The sequence below is a fragment of the Corvus kubaryi genome, unplaced genomic scaffold, assembly GCF_017639235.1.
Source record: "Corvus kubaryi isolate FWS band 111438036 unplaced genomic scaffold, C.kubaryi_AGA036_p1.0 130, whole genome shotgun sequence".
Taxonomy (NCBI): Eukaryota; Metazoa; Chordata; class Aves; order Passeriformes; family Corvidae; genus Corvus; species Corvus kubaryi.
The window spans coordinates 1420002-1439597 of NW_024580665.1; the positions used below are offsets into that span (position 1 = coordinate 1420002).

Below are 19596 nucleotides of genomic sequence, written 5' to 3' on the forward strand. Positions count from 1 at the left end.
CTGTTGTCCCAAAGGTGTAGTCAGTCAGTCTACAGTTATACACAGTCTCACAGTAGGTCAAAATAAATTTTCTCTAAGTTTATCTTGTGTTGAAGGCAATCAGAGCTGTTTCTCTCACAGCACAGGTCAGAGTTTGTGCTTCCCCCCATTATATGTCATGGTTAATGTCTGTGTTAGTCTACAGGACAACAGTTCTACACACAAGCAAGGCATTTGCCTTATTTCATCATTAATGAAGTCATCCCATCCTTTTGTGCTTAATTTTATAGTCCTTTTCAGCATGAGAGGTAGTCCATATGGGCAAGACATAATTTTACTGCATTAAGAAAAACAGTCATGCAGCTTTTATTTACTGTAATGTATATTCACTATTAGTCGGCATATTTTATTTATTGAAAAGAATGCATGTGCATTAGGATGTATTTGCCTTTCTAACTGGGGAATTCTTTACCCATAAGAGCTGAGGTTTCCTTGTTCTTGAAACTGCCAGTACAAGGTCTCCCTCTTTCTTTCTCTCTCTGCATATGTATCATATGTGTTTTCAAGAGAATTACGGTATTTTCTTCTGGCAGTCACCAAAAAGGCATAGGATTAAATATAGAATTAACTGCAGCTTGAGTACAGGTCAGTCTCTTATGTGCAAGTCTATATTCCTGTCATTCCAGGCAGTATATTTATATTTATATTTATATTTATATTTATATTTATATTTATATTTATGCTGAAGCTAAAGATGCACTAATTAAAGCCCAGATGTTTCAGCCATTGTATGTCCACACTGATTTCCCTACACAAATGCTCAATTCATTCATGTTTATCAACATTCAAGCTGCCCACCAAAATGGAGGAAATGATGGGATTCTACAGGCAGCCACAAAGCTCCTAAACCCATCATGGCTTGTGCCATCTTCCATTTCTTGTTGCTGCAACCCCACACTTTTTGTTAGTGTTTGAAGCAGGGGTACGAACAGTGATGGCAACTGGTGAGTGATCTCTCCCTGTCCTTATCTTGATCCACAAAGCTTCTAATTAACTTTTCTCTCCCATGTCCAGCTGAGGATGGGAGTGACAGAGCAGCTTTGGTGGGCACCTGGTGTCCAGCAGGGTCAGCCTACCACACATTTTAAAAAAAGAAGAAGAAAAAAAGAAGAAAAAAGAAAACAAGTGTTTCTGCCTAAAGAACAAGCAAACAGCAGCATCGTTCTAGAATTGGGTTTTACATTCTGCATGCCAGAAATTGCAAAGCTCAGGGTCCTGCTATAAACCCTTCACAAGTTGTATTTCCAGTGGCTTTCAGGATCAAGTTTTCTAAAGGATTATGTAGTTCAGTCTCTTTAGGTACTTATAAAGTGTGTTCATGCAGAGTCGCTACATCACAGGGTTTTCAAGTAGCACAAACATATCCCTAAGCTTTTTGGATAGTCCCTCTAATCCTATCTCTAAGGGTAAAAAACAGAAGGGTTTTACTTACTTCCTGATCGCTGATCTTGCAAAACAGTTCATAATCACTGGAGGATAGCACTGAGGTAAACAGCAGTTGGACTTGAATTACTTGGTTAAGGGCAAGACTTCTCACCCATGGTCCCTCTGGAGCAGACAGCTGATTTTAAGCCAGATCCCTCCTATGGGCTGATGGGGCAAGCTCAGATGTTCCTAAGCTTTTTGGACTGGGCTGACTCTAATTTCCCTTGCCCCAGGAGACTGGTTGTGTGGTGACTTATTCTGTTACTGTTATGCTAGATTATAGATTGTTAGATTGTTGCTTCATTCCCAAATTACTTCCATGACACACAGAGCAAGTGTGGAAAGGTGGGGCAAGGAGGAACAAGCACCCATGAGAAAGTAACATCTACAAGTTTTCCACCAAAGAAACGCAGTGTCCAGCTCCACCAAATGCCTTGTTTGATGATAGAAAGCATCTGGCAGCAGTGTTGATTTCAGCATGTCCCACTCTAGTCACCTATTCATGACCTCTGCTAGTGGCACCTCCAGCCAATGTCTCCTCCAGCAAAACACTGCAAACCATTGGATACGGCCAGTGTCTTGTCAGAGCGCTGTTAGTCCACAGCTCCACAACCCAAGGCCTAGAGCAATCCAGAGAGAGGCCTGGCTGAGTGGCTAACAGGGGAGAATGAGGAGGGTGGGGAGCTGGAGAACAGCCAAATTACAGGTTACCTGATACCATTCCATGACACCCCTGGAAAGAGATGTGACCATGCTCAGAGGGTTGATTCAGGCCAGAGTCAGTTAGAGATTTGCAATGGAGGTGTTGTAGTTTGATGATCTGAAGATTATCAGTGAAGCCCTGTTTGCAGTGCAAGCTGATAGCTTGTATTACACTGATAGCTTGTATTACACTGAGAAAAGGACATAGTTTTGGACTTACACCATTCAGAGAGCTGAGAAATGCTCTTATGGACGTGCAAACCTCACTTACATGCACAGCCCTCCAGGGGCAGCTGACACAAAACCAGGGGCCTTCAGTTGCTATCTATGCCTAAAGGGTTACGTAAGAAAGTTAAAGAAGCAATCACACATTGATAATATACCAGAAATACTTTTCTCTTTACTGCAGCCATGAGAGAGGGCATCACTGATGCTGAAAAACAACCACACAGCTTCACAAGTTTTCTCTGTACTAGCAGTACTCAGTCATCATCCTCTTGTAAAGTTGCTGCTGATCAGACCTTCCTAGACAGATTTCAAACACTAAAGCCAATCAAAGCAATGTGGGCTGTCTGCAGTTTTAGACTAAGCTGGATCACCCCTGCCCCCAGCTGCTCTCCCCCTCCTTTCCAGGCTGACTCTTCAAGCACTTCAAGAAAGAGGAAATTCCTGGAATTCCTTCATCAGCATTAGGGCTTGTTTTGCACAAATTTGGACAGAGGTTGCTCCTAAGGGGCCAACTCATGCTTTCATCCTACTGCTGTGAGAGGTCCACTTTTATTTATTTTCCTTCCCTGCCAGCTTACCCAGCCTCCTTTGGTGAATGAAGTGCAGTAGTGTCGAGCACAGCAACGCTGACATCACTGCTGGACTGGCAGGGTTTTAAATTACTCTCTCCCCTGGGAGGCGGAGGCTCTTTCCTTTTCTTCTTGGCAAAGAAGTTCTTGAAAGTCTGAAATTTGGATTTTTTCTTTCCTGCAACATGAAAAAAAAGAAAATTTATGAAAGCTGGGGGTATTGCTTAGCTTGGGTAATGTTATCTCTTAAATTCTTGAGGAAGCCTCAAAGCTAGAGCAGTCCATTCAGTTTTAGTCACTTCCTTTGTAAATAATTCAGTGCTGGAGTCCAGTGAAAGGTGAAGCTTCAATTCTTACATTTGGTTCCTATAAAGCAACACTGGCACTAAGCTGACAATAGTGGTGCCTACCTAGGTTCCAGTCTATGCAAAAATAAACCTTATATACAAAATGTATCTATCTACAACTGAACAGTGATCATACTTTGTATATTTTCAATAAAAATTGCTGTCAATGTCTTTAGCTATTAACGTTTTTACTTAGTTTGGTTTAGTTCTGCTTACTCTTTACTCAGTGCTCTAAGGAGACAACACCTGAAGCACATGCAACATTGGCAAAAAGATTGAAACTGGAAAAAGAATTTATAAACTCTAAAACCAAAATACTTGTTTCCACATTAAACAACTGTCCCAAAATAAAATCAATCCCTCCAGGGACAAAGGAGCAAACTTTAATTAAGACATTGTCTTGCAGGACACGAAAGCCCCAAACATAGCAGCCCTAAGAACACAATTGGAAAACTGTTAATTTGGTTTCAGATTTTCCACAGTCCAAATGAAAATACAAAAAGAAAAAAAAAAACCCCACCATGAAACATCACTGATCTTTTATTTTAAATAATCTAAGATACTTTAACATTCTTATGCATATTTTCTTTCAGCACACAAATACAGCATTTTGTCCCTGATCCTTACACTGAGGGGCCACTTTGAGTGGTTTGGGCCGAACTATTGTACTAAGACCCCTGTGATTGACTTAAATACATACGCAGAGCAATAACATCATTGCATATCTGAGCCAACTTCATTGTTCAATTAATACTTTACAGCAGTTGGCATAATACATGCCCACAGCTGGAGGATTCCTTCATAAGCAAGGCATTATTTCAACACAATTATTGTCTTCTCCTAGCAATGATTTAGTCGGTGATGCTCTGTCTCAACATGTGCCCTGTACGTGTACGGATCTCTACCAGTGGGCCTTATCTGGGCTGAAACTGTGCCACCACACAGCTGCATCAGACAGTGGCCACATTGAGAAATAAACAATGATACTGAGACCTACTCCCCCTGTCTCCTCCCTGCTCTCCAGCCCAGTGCCAGCACCACACATCAGGACACACAAGGACACTGCCACAGTGTCCGGCACAGCCTGGTGACATGGCTACCCCTGTGCAGAGCCACCAAAGATCTGCATGCTGCTTTTCAAGTGACCTGGGCTGTTTCTGAGACCAAAGTATCTTTCAAACCATGTACAGTGAACTATCACTGGAGTCCCACTCATGTCAATAACAATGGGATGTGGCTGCTCCTAGGGAGGGTTTATCAGTGGAAGGCCTTTTTATCTTCCACTACTGCTTATCAGGCAATAAGTGAATGAGACAGTCACAGAAAACACACAGGTTGTATTGCTGTGGCCCAGACAACAGAGCTAATCCCAAGGGTTTGGGATTTAAGACTCCCACAGGGCTCAGTGAGTTTCATGCTGCACCCATAGCAAGAACTGGCAAGAGACGACAGGTCACACAGCAAGCACACAGAGCCTCTCAAGTAAAACAAGCATGTTGAGTGCGCTTCAGAGTCTTTAGAAACACTTCCTGACCATTCCTGTCTTTCATATCAGCAATTAGACAATGTGTATGGTATTCTTCCAGGAAACTTGTCAAAGCTGATCTGCTTTATCCTAGATAGGCAAAACAAAAGTTTAACAAGTTTAATGAAAGCAGTTCCCCAAAATTATCAATTCTGCAGTGTCTGCTAACACAGTCAATGACACAAAGAATGAAATGGCAAACTTTGAGACAGGCAAAGAGCTCTTCAACTCAAAAACTATCTAAATCAGAAAAAAGGACATGTACATTGGTCATGTACACTGGTGAACTGTCAGCTGTACAGACAAAAAGCAAGCTAGATTCTAGTGCAAGCATTACTGACAAGCTTAATTAGATGCTGGTATTTCCAGAAAACCAGGAGAGTGTGAAAAAAAAAAAACAAAAACCAAAACCACACCAAAAAACCCACAACACAATAACAAAAAAGAAGTGATCCTGAGGATGTTTAAGAGAAACAGACGTAAGTCTTGCCACAAAAGCAAACATTGCCAAGGTACTATTCCAAATACTTGTCTAGATCAGAAGTGGTGCTAACTTTAGAATGGAGGCTACAAAAAGGATGTCCAAACACCAACAAGCCAACTTCAGCTGGCATGGGACAACACTTGTATCATTGTGCAACAGAGAGTATCTGATGCAGACACAGCAGTTACTTCAATGCCTTCTCGAGACTCTAATTTATTACCCCTAAAAGGAGGCCACCTTTAAGCTAAAGGTGCCTACATCTCAGTGCACTTGAAGCAGCCCAACATAACACTATATTGGTAGAATGCTCAATGATACTTGAACTAATAAAATACAAGGGGACATTAACACTTAAAATGGAAAAAAATTCATTGCATTACAAAAATCCAAGCTCAAACAACTATGCCTATCTCCCCTTCATCTACTGGCGATTTTTGAAATCTTATAGTTGCCAGTCTTCAGTTTTATGGCATTAAAAATAAAATACTAAATTTCTAGGCTACTGCCCTAAAAAGGAAAAGCCTTCCCAAAAATTAGTTACTTATGCTATGTTTTAGCCAATTGTAACAGAAAAGGAGCAGGAATAAGCATTTTCCTTTCTCTGTAAAGTTTGTGTATTCTGTATTTTTTACTGCGTGTATACTGCCTATTTCATTGTGTCTCTTGTGCACAGAGATAATTAACTCATGACTTTCTGCTCTTTGAGTGGTTCTTCCCTATAACATGATACAAAAGAAAAGGATACTTCCTCCAGTGCAAAAATTGAAACTGTAAAAAGCATAGGGAACATCTAATTTGGGTGGTCAATGATCATATTTAAACTAAACCATTCATTTGGGGATCTTCTATGGTCTCTGACTTCCTAAGATGCAGCCAGGACATATTTTCTATCTTTTTTTCCCTCAAATCCAAGGACTAGACAATTTCAACATTAAAAATATCTGAAAAAAAATCCCAACCCATAGACAAGATTCTCAGACAATGTCATGATTCTAGCTTCATAAAAAATACCAGATATTGGCAGACAGGCAATAAAATAATGGAATTCAGTACCACTAACACTGGGTGCTAACAATTTTTGGACAGCGATCTGGTTCCTGCCATCAAGAAGGAGCAGCATGCACTGGAAGCCTTGTACTACAGACAATAAGGCAAACCTTAAGAAATCAGTCTAATTGACTGGACTGTGAAGGATGGGGATTTTAGCCTCCTAGAGCCTTTACCTCATGAGCCAGTTACGAAGAGGGAGAGGTGAGGCAATCCTCCATTACATTGGAAGTAAACAGAAGATTCTAAAATGGCTTCATCCAGGTCCAGCCAAGTGTCTCCTGAACACCTCTGCAACAGCGCAGCAGCCTTTAACTATTTAAAATTATGTTCATTCAGGTTCAAAAATATTCCTGGTGGATTTAGAGCCGACACTTTACATCATGAGCCATCTCCTGCTTTTCCTAACACCTGGGTCAGAATTTGATCTCTTTTCTGAATCTTCTAGTGAACCCGAGTACAAAATTTTCATGCATGGGCTTCACACAAGTTTACCAATTTGCCAGGATAGCACTAGACTGTGGGACAAACTAGATTATAAAGCTAAGAAACCAGACACTGCTGAGCATCTATCACTACACTTTCTTTACCTCTATCCATCTGCCAAGCAGAGTTCAACTAACAGTCTCTTTGCCATTTGCTTATCTCTTCCAACAATATTTTGATAGTGGCAAATCTATTTCTAAAGGATAAAGCAAGATGACCTTTGAAACACAAACATTTAAGATGATTGCAAAACATTAGCCAAAGAAAAGAGAGAAAAATCAGATGGTGTGACAGCCACTTCTCCAGAGATGCTTCAGACATCATGCTATTGCTCATATTCAAACTGGCAAAGGGGATATCCTTTAATGTAGACAAGTCTCTAGCATAAGTAAGCTATTTTCCTTTCTTGCCTATTATTCCATCCCCTCACACTGTTTGCATCAGACCATGCCAGCAGATTAAAGAATAAGTAACAAATGGCTGCCTGTGGCCAGAAGCAGAGAAATAAAGAGGCTGCTGGGGGTACCGACACAGCTCTCACATACAGAGGCTTGTTAACAGGCTCACCTCCCACCCCTGCAGGATCTATCAACACAGGCACAAAAATCAGCCCTTCAAGCTCTAACACCCCTCCAACAGGCTATGTTGCTCCAGTATTGCACATTAAAACATTTTTTCCGTAATACTGACAGCTGACAAAGACACACGGAATTTTCTTTACACTACAAAAGGAGCCCCAAAAAAACAACACTGCAGAACAAGTCACTACATACTCCACTATGAGCTTTACATTCAGAGAAAAACTGCTTACCTGTGCACTCTTCAACTGTGTCTCCAGTTTCAGGTGACTGTGTGACCTCTGTGGGTCCCGTAGCCATTATATAGTCACTGAAATAGAGAATAAAGCATCAGTTAAGTTTTAGTCCATCTCCCCAGCAGAATATGGTCCCACCCACCATGAAGAACAAACACAGCTGAAGCCTTTCTGAAACTGCATGCCTGTATGGTTATCACAAACATGGCTTGCACACTTTTTTGCACTTTGGCCACAGAACTTTTTGTTTTCCAGTAACACTTATTTCTCCAGCCACAACTAACAATCCAGTCTAATCGTTTCCAGTCCCTCTCCCTTTTTAGGATACCAGAATCAAAGTTTGCTTTCAGGAAAGATGTCATTACACTTGCTCAGCAAACACTGTAATGCTTCCCAGTCTTAGAATAATGAACCTTTGCTAGAGAGTGACAGCTCCATGCTACTGTAAAAAATATAAGTAAGTGCTCAGCTGGCCAGGGTTCATGCATTACACAGTGTCCTCACAGCAGGCACCAGTCTAGTCTGTCAGCATTATTAAAACCAGTTAAGCATCAGCACTGAAACATCATTCTGGGCTATGCTACATTTGTGGAAACCAATAGATCAAATTTATTTTGGATCCAGTGCAATCAGCTTTTAACCACAAGCTCTGAAACCTTATCGCCAGCAGGACTATTGATCAACCAAATTAGCTGATGGCATCATCTTCCTCCCCGCTGAAAACAAAAGATCAGCCTAGTTTTAAGATCATTCAATGTTAACTGGCTCCACTTTGTATTTTCCAAGATTCCTAAATGGGTGTCTGTCACAGACAAAGGAATGAAGCAGCAGACCACAAGAGTTACAGTACAAATGTCAAGCAACAATGGAAACGCGACAGCTTAGCAGGGCAGCTCATAAATACTATCCTTCATTATGGAAGATACTTCAGGGATACTTTTATATAATTAGAGGTTCCCATACACTGTCAGGACTCAGAGTAAGAAATCTTTACAACCAAATCCTGCTTCCTTTTCTGCATAGATCACATCTAACAATTTTCCACCTCTAAGCAGTGTAACAATACAACCAAGTCAAGTATCTCAACAGCAAACAAGAATATGATTCTATATTAACTTGGCCAATCACTAAACTCTTCCATTTCTTCTGTATCACCTACATACTCTAAAATCTGTCATGCCCAAAACCACTGGGACCTTTCTATGTGCCCACATCCTCAGACAGCCTTAAAGATAAGGTGCACAAACTCAGAGGCAGAGGTGTCTGTCAGAAAAAAGAAAGGAGCAGCTCATGGAGGTAAAACAGGCAGGGCTCCAGTGAAAAAAGAGGCCATGGAGTAAGCATTCCCTGCACTGGCCACACAGACATGTAAACTGCCAAGCTGCTGAACTGTGGGGAGGAATGGGGGAGGTATAAAAGAGAAGCAAAGTGCAAACAAACAGATCCCCTGGGAGCACTAGGCACAGGAGAGCATTAACACAATGTAGTTCCAAATAATCTCACTTCAACTTGTTAAAAATCAATTAAAAGGTCATTGCAACAACCAGGACTGATTACACCTTTCCTAACTGAGATACACAAACTTGTTCTTGAGACAATTGTCAGAGAATATTGACAAGCAATAAAAAAATAAGATTTCTAAGTTTCCTTCTGGATGATATAACCATTCAACTTCTATCCATTTTTCCCCCACGTCTCATCAATTATCTATGAAAAAGTTCACATTTTCTGCGTACTTTCTTTAAAGTAGCTGTCAGTAGACTTTCTTATAGATTATTTCTTTATATTAAAAAGAAATTTGGTTCCAATTTTTCCTCTCAACTTTATGCACCACGCATACTGCATTAGATTTTTGAGGGAAAAATCTAATTTCAAAATGCATTTGAAATAAAATATTGAGAAGGCATTCAACAAATTTACAAGGACAAACTGATAAGTCTCCAGACTTGAGTTTATTTTCACAGAATGTGAGTGGACCTGGCATTTGGCTCATTTAGACCTCTAACTTCTGCTTTACCCACCTTCAATTAAACCAAAGCAAGAGAAAATTGATGCTTTCAGATCTAGCTTTGTTTGCACCAGTTCAACGTTTATTTTAATCCCTCAATCATCTCAGCTGCTCACTCTGAATCCTTCCAGCCTTTGAAGATATTTTGACTGCAGTGTTTATTATAACTGCAAGCATATATTTCCAATTGGTATATCTTTTTTACAAGTAGAACTACAACTGCAAAGCAGTTCAGCTCTGAGGCAGTTTCTTCACAGTCAAATCAGCTCCAGCATTAACTCAATTTTATAGCCGAGTTCTCTGGGGCACTTGGAGCTCAAGTGTCAACTACAAGGGTGCCCCACTTAGGACCTAATGGTTTGGAGCCTTTGTATACCTCAACACAGTATCATCTTTTTCCAGTGAACTGAACATCACAGATTTTCTCAAGCTTTGAGTTAGCAAGTAGTTGAATTACAGGGAAAAAACCCCATATAATATACAATGTATATATTCCACCAGCAAAGTGGAAGTTCCATCATTAAAAACCTGATGACATACCTGGAGGAGAGTTAGCAATTAGATGGCATTTAGACTTCAAATTCTGGTGGCAGTGAGTTGTACTTTACAGAGAACAGTTAGCAAATGCTCTGAGCAACATACTCTAGCCTGGGGGTCAGTGTAATGGAGAAAAAGAGGACAAAACCTCATCAATACAAATACATGTGAGTGCACAGGCATTAACCAATCGAACCTCCAGACCTTCACCACTTCCAGGCCTTAATAACAGCAGACAGCCACAGTGTCAGGATGTATCAATACCATGTACATCCAGTTCAATCAGCTGCACTAACACTCTGTGAGCTCTCCCAGAGCATTACACCATTAGACACAAAGTTTTAAACAAATACTGTCTGTGTATTGATTTTCAGTGATAAAAATATCAGGTTAAATAAATGGCCTTTTAGAGCAGTATTTCTGATACTCTTGAGATGCTACAGGACACCTGGGAGAAGATGCTCGCAGAAGGATGCAGGAAGACTTCTCAGTGTGGGAGCAGGGACAGACATGGCCAGCCAAGACAGGACAGCTGCCAAGTCACAGCTACTGTTTGCATCTCACTAGAAGTGTAACAGTGGGCACATTTCCCCAGTCTACAGCTTTCTAGTATGCTCTTAATCCTCTCTCAAACAGTATTTGCAATCCCTGCATATGCACAGACCTCCTGCTGCAGAGGTACAGGGAAAAAAAGATGTTGAATCTCTGCCAGACCCCTCAAAAGCCAGACTCAGCCATGGCCAGTAAGTCCACTGCACCAACTCCTATGTAGGGCCGTGGAAAAGAATGAAAGTTTACCAAAAGCACAGTGTTTGCCTCTCCCTGCACAGGGTGATGGGCTGGATTACCACAACTATGAATTAATTAATTACTCGCAAAGAGTGACTTCCTATGCAGATGCAACCACAAAAATAAAAATGACATTATTAGACCCTATTTGCATTGCTAGGGTGTACTTCAAAGCAATAAAACTCCTACAAAGTTGCAGGGTTTGCTTTACCTTCAAAACAGACAATGGAACTTAGTTAGCGGTCACCGCTATCCTCACTTGGTTTTATGTTTCAGATCTAGGCTCTCCGTTATCCCATACAAAATTTCCATTGGTAACCTTACTGGGTTGCATTCACTTGGAGCTCTTCGACTCATTACAGGAACTAATGAGTCTGAAAAGTAAAAAATCTGCAGGAACAGGAGAAACGTCCTTGTCTCCCCTTTACAAACTGAGGCAACTGGACAAATATTTGGAGTGCTGTATGGGAGGGCAGTGATAGGGCAAATCACACACAGAATCACAGAATAACAAGGTTGGAAGAGACCTCCAAGATCATCGAGTCCAACGCATGCCCTGACACCTCAACTAGACTATGGCACCAAGTGCCATGTCCAGTCTTTTTTTAAACACATCCAGAGGTGGTGACTCTACCACCTCCCTGGGCAGACCATTCCAGTACTTTATTCTTCTTTCCGTGAAAAACTTTTTTCTAATATCCAACCTATACCTTCCTTGACACAACTTGAGACAGTGTCCTCTTGTTCTGTCAGTTGCTGCCTGGTGGAAGAGACCAACCCCCTGCTGTCTACAACCTCCTTTTGGGAAGTTGTAGAGAGCAGTAAGGTTACCTCTGAGTCTCCTTTTCTCCAGGCTAAACAACCCTAGTTTCCTCAATCGTTCCTCATAGGGCTTGTGTTCCAAGAAATGCTGTGTTTCCAAAAGAAATAAAGTTCCAGGATGGTGTTCTGACCATTCGCTTTGCCCAGCTGAACACGACTTAATATGTACATGGGGGGTAGAGGGGTGGGAGAATGCTAAATGAATAAAATGCAATTCCCTTTCACTGCTTGGTTTGTACATTTAAGGACTCCTGGGAAGTTAACATTGTACAGGACTCAAGTTTCCTGCATTTAACAAAGGTCCAAGACAAACCATTTCTGCTCAGCCTCAGAAAAGGGACACAGCCTCCTTGCTGTCTCTCCAGTGGAGCAGAAGACTTGGAAAACTGTGCAGCAAGCAAGGTCCTACCCTCCCTTTAGTGTTTCTTCAGCTTCAGACTCATGGTTCTGCACAAGCATTCCAGAAGGCCTTATGACAGAGATCAAAGGAGATGCTGAACCCTGAACAGCCTCTTTCTTATCAAATAAATGCTTGAGGAAATAAAGCCTCAAGAATGTGAGGCACTGAATTCAGTTAGCATCTTCATAGCCTATAGAAGACAGACAATGGCAAGCAGCCAAGAGAAAGAGGTGAAATTTTTGCCTGGAGATTTTAAAGACCAATTTCCTCCATGCTACAAAAATTATTTGAAATCAAGCTTATGCTCCAGATTTCAGGACACACACTTTTCACAGCAAGATGCATCAGCACAGGAAAATGGATCCTGTGGACCTCATCTGGTCCTCTAGGTCACCACCCTGAAGCCAGCCTCTCACAGAACACACTTCAAGCTATTGCAGGACCTCAGAGAATGCCCCTCTATTTCTCCTGAAAACCAACGTTCAAAATAACACGGAATGCAGGATGGTTTAATATTCAGATTACATTCGGCAGCAAAAGGTGACTGAGAGGTTAAATTTTCTTCTCTCTTATTAAAGCACATTAGAGGACTTCGTTCTGACAAAACATGGGTGATAGCTTTCCTCTTTGGGAATCCAACAAGCTATCAACGAACTCATTAATCCAATGACAGCTAAGTGAAGTTTACCTTCCACAACTCCATGGAACAGGATTTGAGAGTCAATCATACAGCAATAGCAAAGCCAGCAAGACCTCTATTCAATTTTCACATCCCTTGAGCATACCAGAAACTCAGCAACCAAAGCTCCCTTTGCTCTCCATGAGATGAGTGACCTGCACTTCAAGGGCCATAGTCACAGAATATGCTGAACAGTGTGAGATTCCACAAAAAGCTTTGTTGAAACAGGGTACAACGCAAAATGACAGCGGGAACCAGGATCTGACCTTGTAGAGCTGATCCCGTTGTGCTCTTCTACAGCGTAGTGTTTCTAGGATGAAACTCCCAGGGTTTTTTGCCAGCCCCTAGCTGGTATCTCCCATGGGGTCCCTCCCATGTGGTCCCTCCCATGACTGTTTTATGCAGTTATAAAAGAATTGCACAAACAGCAGTTTACACCAGGATTCTTGCTACTTTCTCCACTGGTGATGGTGAGGGGAAGAGTTTATAAAGTTAATGAATATTGATCTTGTAATTTTCACTGAAGGAGAGATAGTTCAACAAAGTTTAAGGTCCTTCTCCAAGGATCACAAATAATATGTACAGCAGTAGTACCCACCAGGACATCTGGATAAGCATCTAAATAACACTTAATATCAATAAAGTATTCTCCCCCAATTAAGCAGGCAGTCATAATTCCCCATAGCAACAGACAACATTCAGCTTCTAACCTTAACAAGACATCCAGAGCAAACAACCATTCACATGGAGAGATCTATTCACATTTCTCACACTTTGCATTCAGACAACACCCCTGACCCCCCTCTGTGGACACACCTTGGCTCCTCCATGAAGACTCACCAGAAGACAGGTCCCAATGTGCTGAACTCTTGCTAGCTACAATCTACTTTGAGAAGCCTCTGCCTGACAGCAATTCTGAAGGATTTCTGTTGTTCAACAGTGCCTGAAGCATTATGTCCTGCCCTCCTAGTGAGTGTGTGTGTAAAACTAATGGAAAGCAGCTGGTGGGCTGAAGCCAACTTTAAAAAAAAAAAGTAAGAGGAGGAAATGCCTTTCATACAGTCACACAGACTCAGTCTGTAATTGTGTGAGAAGCCAAGAGGATAAGAAGGGGGAAGGGTAAATGGGAAAAATTCATAAGCACCCTGTTACCAGCCCAGGAACGGAGAGAGTCAATGCCTCTGTCCCCTGCACTGCTGCCCCATCTCCACAGACTCCCCCCCTCCCTCCCTGCACTCCTGCCATTTGTTGATTTAGCACTACAGAACTGTGTCCCTGCATGTGGGGACTGGACTGTAGCATATAAACCTGTTACCTTAAACCTGAGGCAGGTACCAGCAGCAGGGCAGCTGTGGGTTTGTACTCAGCTCAGGAGGCCAAACTGAAGTTATCAGCTACCAGAGCTTTGCAACAGTTGGCACCCACACCAGACAGATTAACTTGGTATGGTGTCACTTCAAGCTGTCCTCATGCACCTAATTACTCTGCTGTGCTTATTAGCATGACCTTGGGTAGCTGCTGTCTGTGCAAGAGTTCTGCTGCAAGTTTCTATCAGCTCAGACAATAGAGCAAATATCTACCTGTTTGCCAAAAGCCAAGGAAAATGGTTCTTGATAGCCCATCCCTAATAATAATTTATCACAGAGATTTTGCAGTGCATTTTCAGGTCAGTATTAATCCAGAGAAATGTGACAGAACTTTGCCTTAATCAAGACTGGCTCTAACATAGTCATGATCTAAGCCACAGCAAGATTTTGGCCCGAGGCTGTCTCCATTTTAAAGTAATGGACATCAAATGACCCAGTTAAATTCCACCATTTGGTATTAGCATAGGAGAAAGCTTTTCCCATGTAGTAATTCTTTTTCTTCACTTTTTCAAAATTTCAGAAAACAGCTGGAATGAGGATCTTCTCCCACTCTTCCTAAAAAGAAAAAGAAGTAGCAAAGTCTTCCAGCAACCACACTAAAGGAACCAGTTGCCTGCAGTAGGAGACACTCTCAGATCCACTTGACATGAAGTTTTTGAAATAGTTGTGGAGGAGGGGGAACATGCATTTAAAAATCAACAGGGATGTAACCAAAGGCTGCCTCTGCCAGTTAGGGAACTACTCCCAGTGTGCATTACTGTCTTTGGAAATGGTTTCAAGGCAAAGCAACAGGAAATGTCAAGCCACTATCACTGAACAGCAAACATGCCTCATGCCAGCAGAGTCAAGATGTCAGAGAGTCAAGTATGGGAATAAAAGTCAAGCTTACTGTCTCTGCCTCTCCAAGTGGCAAATTCAACAAGTGTAATCTTCCATCCCAAATCTGGTGGTGGGCATATTTAGCCAGTGTTTTCTATCTTGTGTATGTGCTTCTTACCCCCTCTCCAAATTCCTAATTAATTTTGTCTCACCTGGAGCCTTCAAGCATAAAGTTAGATGACTGGGATCTGACCTGTAGTGTGCAGAGCCCTGGGAGTCTATGGGCTGCTTTGTAGGGCTCAGCAAAAGGTGGCAAAGGAAAGAGGTTTGCCATCAGCTGGCTTCAACATGCTCTACAGGGGCTTGAAAGACTGTGGGCCTGAGAAAACTTCAAGGAAATTGCCAATATCTGCAGACTCTGAAGGTGACAAATAGTAGTTTAGACAGAAAAACCTGTGAAACAGAGCTTGTCCTTTAAACGTATTCCAGCAGATGGAGACTATTGGGCTGGGACTTGGGTAGATTCACTGGTTTTCCTGGCTCTATCATTGAATTGCAGGGCAAATTACTGTATGTCTAACAAGAGCCAAGTTATTTATCACTCAGCCATGAGTTTCTTCACCTTTTGTGTGGAATCACAATGGTCACACTGAACTCCTGGAAAGCTTAATGAGCCCTATGGAAGAGTTAAGTATCACCTCTGCTACAGGAGACCAGCATGTTGGAACCGTATGGACTGACACAAGTGCTACAACCACACAGAAAGTAAATAACAAAAAACTGCATAAAATTTCACAAGAGTAATCTGCATATCTGCCATGCCCCTGTATTTGAGTCACAGTGATTTCCAAGATGCTATTCTCAGAAAATGGGAAGAATCTTTACATCCTGGGCCTGAAAGAAAAGAGTCTGGAGGCATTTTTACCGAATTAAGCTATCTGACTATTGCAGGAGAAATGAGGCTGCAACAATAGAGAACTGAACACCAGAACTGAAACATGGAACTTTAGGCTATGTCTAAAGCTTTCTCTTTTTAAAGGTTTTCCCAAAACAGTCACTTATCCCTCAATTTTTGGTTAAAGAGTAGCTTAAAGATGGGGAAAAAAAATCTTCAAATAGATGAACTTCTCAGGACAAGAGATAATAAAGACATTTAATGGCCAAGAATTCGAAGTGCACTGAAAAAAAAAGGGGAGGCAAACAGAAAATTCTGGGATGAACTGTGTTACAAATTTTCACTCTGAAGATCAAAACATCAGAAAACCAGTCAGCCATCTTTTGGCTATAAAGGAGCAAATAAAACACAGGCTTTGTGGTCTCAGAAGCTGCCTTTGGCAGGAAGCTCGGGAAATCCCTCTTCATGTGAAGTCCCAAAACCTATTTGTGTCAGTATCTACTGCCTGTACACACAACAAATAAAAACAAGGCCAGCTCATTCCTATGTTGAAACACACTGTGTCTGGCTGGCTAACCCTGAGCTCCCACTGCCTGGGGGCATTTCTGCAATTCAGAGCCCATTTTGACTTCTGATCAAGGAAGGCCAGAGGCAGCCTCCATGCTTGCAGAGGAACTCTTCTGCAGCTGTGTGAGAAGTTTGATGGTCTCCCTCCCTTCTTCTGTTCTAAAGAAAACCTCCTGCTGTCCCTGCTCTGGTCTCCCAGCTGCTCTCTCCAGAGCCTCGAGTTAGGCAGCTCCTGAAGTACAACTGGTCTTGAAGCACATGCAGAACTGCTGGAGACAAGGGAGATCATCCATGCGCTCAGAGCAGTTCCTGAGCCATTTCTGTCCCAAGGGCAACTATGGACCTTTTGCTCTAGTATGAGCAACTACTAAAAAGGGATCCTACTTCCCAGGATTCCAGACACAAATACCTCTCTAAAACAGGATAATCTAAAATAAGATTATCTGAACTAATGGTGTTTCACACCAATGGAGTATCAAGCTGAATTCAACTGTGTTTTAAGGCAGTGGTACAGTAGCATCAGGGAGCAGAGACAGTACATGACAGCAGAAAAAAACAGGAGTGTGACACCAAAGAAAACAAGGACTGCAAGATGGGGTAAAGACAAGCAGGCACATGGGGGAGGGAATCAGATGGGGACAGACATTCTCTGTAAGGTTTTCACAGGCCAAGGCTGCAAGAAAGGAAGCAATAAGACAGTTTGCATTTTTTTAATTTAAGCTTTTGAAACATTATTTTCACTAAACTGAAATGATGGAAAATAGTTTGCTAGAGTGAACCAGCAAACAATTCCTCTGCACCTCTGTCAGGTCTGTATTTTCCCATGTACATAGATAGCTTGATGGTTACCACAATGTCTCCATCCTAAATCTGAGCTAGAGCACTCAAATACATCTCATTTGCATCACAAGTACTGTGTGGATCAGAACTGTGTTGTTAGATGGGTGATACCTGGAAGCCCCAGCAGAAGAGCACACTTACGTATTTCTGAGAATGAATAAGGATAAATGAATTTATCATGAATGTAAGTCAAACATTTAGTTCACTAATTAACACCAGATCCTTGAATCTCAGAGGCCAAAAGGAACAACCACCACAAAATTTTGAAGCTGGAATGCCACCTTCACTCTGGATGGATGGTTAGAAAACAAGATAAGGCAGCTTTTTCTGCACAGCCAAGTTTCCCTGCTCTGACCGAGTGCTACAATTCCCTTTAAGAGCACCCTGGTCTGGGCTGAAGTAGAGTTAATTTTCATCATAGCAGCTGGTATAGAGCTGTGGTTTGGATTTGTGCTGGAAACAGTGCTGATAACTCAGAGATGCTTCCTTTATCACTAAACAGGTCTTACCCAGAGCCTTTGCTGTTCCTCACCCACCCCACCTGTGAGGAGGCTGGGGGTGCACAAGGAGCTGGGAGGGGACACAGCCAGGACAGCTGATCCCAACTGACCCAAGGAATATCCCAGACCATATGGCCTCATGCTCAGCGTATAAATCTGGAGGAGAAGGAGGAAGAGGGGACATTTGGAGGGATGGTGTTTGTCTTCCTGTCACCATGATGTGATGGAGCCCTGCTGTTCTGGGGATGCGAAACACCTGCCTGCCCTTGAGAAGTGAGGAATCAATTCCTTGTTTTGCTTTGCTTGTGTGCATGACCTTTTCTTTACCTATTAAATTGTCTTGATCTCAACCGACAAGTTTTCTCACTTTTACTCTCCGATTCTCTCTCCAATCCCACCAGGGGAGAGTGAGTGAGTGGCTGTTGTAGGGTTTAATTGCTGGGGTTAAAGCACAACAGTCACAAAGATACCTACATGCTACAGCATGGAGATGGGATAGAACAGACCACAGAATGTCTTAGCACCTGTACACTTACCCGAATGCAGCAGTACACACAAGTATAACAATACAGTTAAAGTGAATCATGATGTGTGTGGCCCAGGTCACGCCCTTTTCACATACATTGTGTTGCAAACCTTGGGCTGCTGGCACAACCCTGACTATTAGCACAGCGATGAACAGTGACAGCTCAGCATCTGCAAGAAAAATCAGGATATCAACTGGCTGGGGTTTTTTTTTTCTTTTTTTATACAGTGACTCTCACAATGGAGTGGGAGGCCACCTGCTATATTGAAACAAATAATTATGAATAAAATAACAGCAAGATAAACAAAATAAAATAAGAGAATTTGCAGATAGTCTTTTCTGTATTCAAAATAATATTTAAAACTACTTAATCCATAATAGTTTTACCAACCTTGAGACTATAACAGATATAATGCAGAGCTGTAAGCTTGAAGCACATTAGTGTAGAACACCTTGTGCTCAACTTGTTTTCTTACAGCAGGAGAAATCTGAGGGGTGGAAGAGAATCAACCTTGGAATTACCTCAGGTTTTTTTCCTGTTTCCCCATGGACAGACTTATCTCAGATTTTCTCAAATCTGGCTGGTAAGCAGCTCTAGCTGCCCTACACCAGCTCAGGTAGGTTATCTACCGGAAGTACAACTTGAACCCACTGCATTTTTGTCCTATATATCATCAGATTTCAGCTTCTACATCCAATTCTAGGCGTTCACATCACAGCAGATGTGAAAGCCTCAAACTTTGTAGACCTCTGCACAAGGATGAAATGACAAATTAAACTCTCCAGTTGGCTCTAGTGGTACAAAGCTAGATACTTGGAGCAGCAGAAGTTTCTGTCTTAGAAGAGAACACATGGAAAAATTATGACAAGATGTTTCCATGGCTCAGTCTGGAAAAATAATGTAGACAAAAAACCTGATGGTCAAATGATGCAGAAGAGTGAGAATTACATTCAGCAGATTGTCCCAACCCAAGCTTCTGCTCTACTGCAAGTGATGTAGGACAAGCAGCATTAGAGGTCCATTTGACAGCATATCTGTCAAATACTCAGAACCTTGGTGATAGCAAAAGGGCTGTTCTACTGAAACCAAATAAACAGGCCTGCTTGGAATTCCTCTGCCTACAGCCAGCAAACACACTGTACCACTGTGCCTGCTAAAACAAACACCATCCAGAGACAAG

General features: G+C 41.9%; 1 protein-coding gene across 9 annotated transcripts in view; it reads right to left on the reverse strand.

Moving 5' to 3' along the window:
- The window catches only part of KIAA1210 (KIAA1210 ortholog), a 54364-nt gene that overhangs the window by 16104 nt on the left and 18664 nt on the right, over positions 1 to 19596 (reverse strand). For 4 of the 9 annotated variants that reach the window (XM_042028010.1, XM_042027996.1, XM_042028003.1 and 1 more), the window contains exons 2-3: positions 7664 to 7740; positions 2973 to 3141 (exon numbers count right to left, since the gene is read on the reverse strand). In XM_042028010.1, coding sequence (XP_041883944.1) covers positions 2973 to 3141; positions 7664 to 7730 — 236 coding nt within the window. In that variant the 5' untranslated portion in view covers positions 7731 to 7740. The other 5 variants (XM_042028028.1, XM_042027986.1, XM_042028025.1 and 2 more) reach the window with 5 other exon arrangements.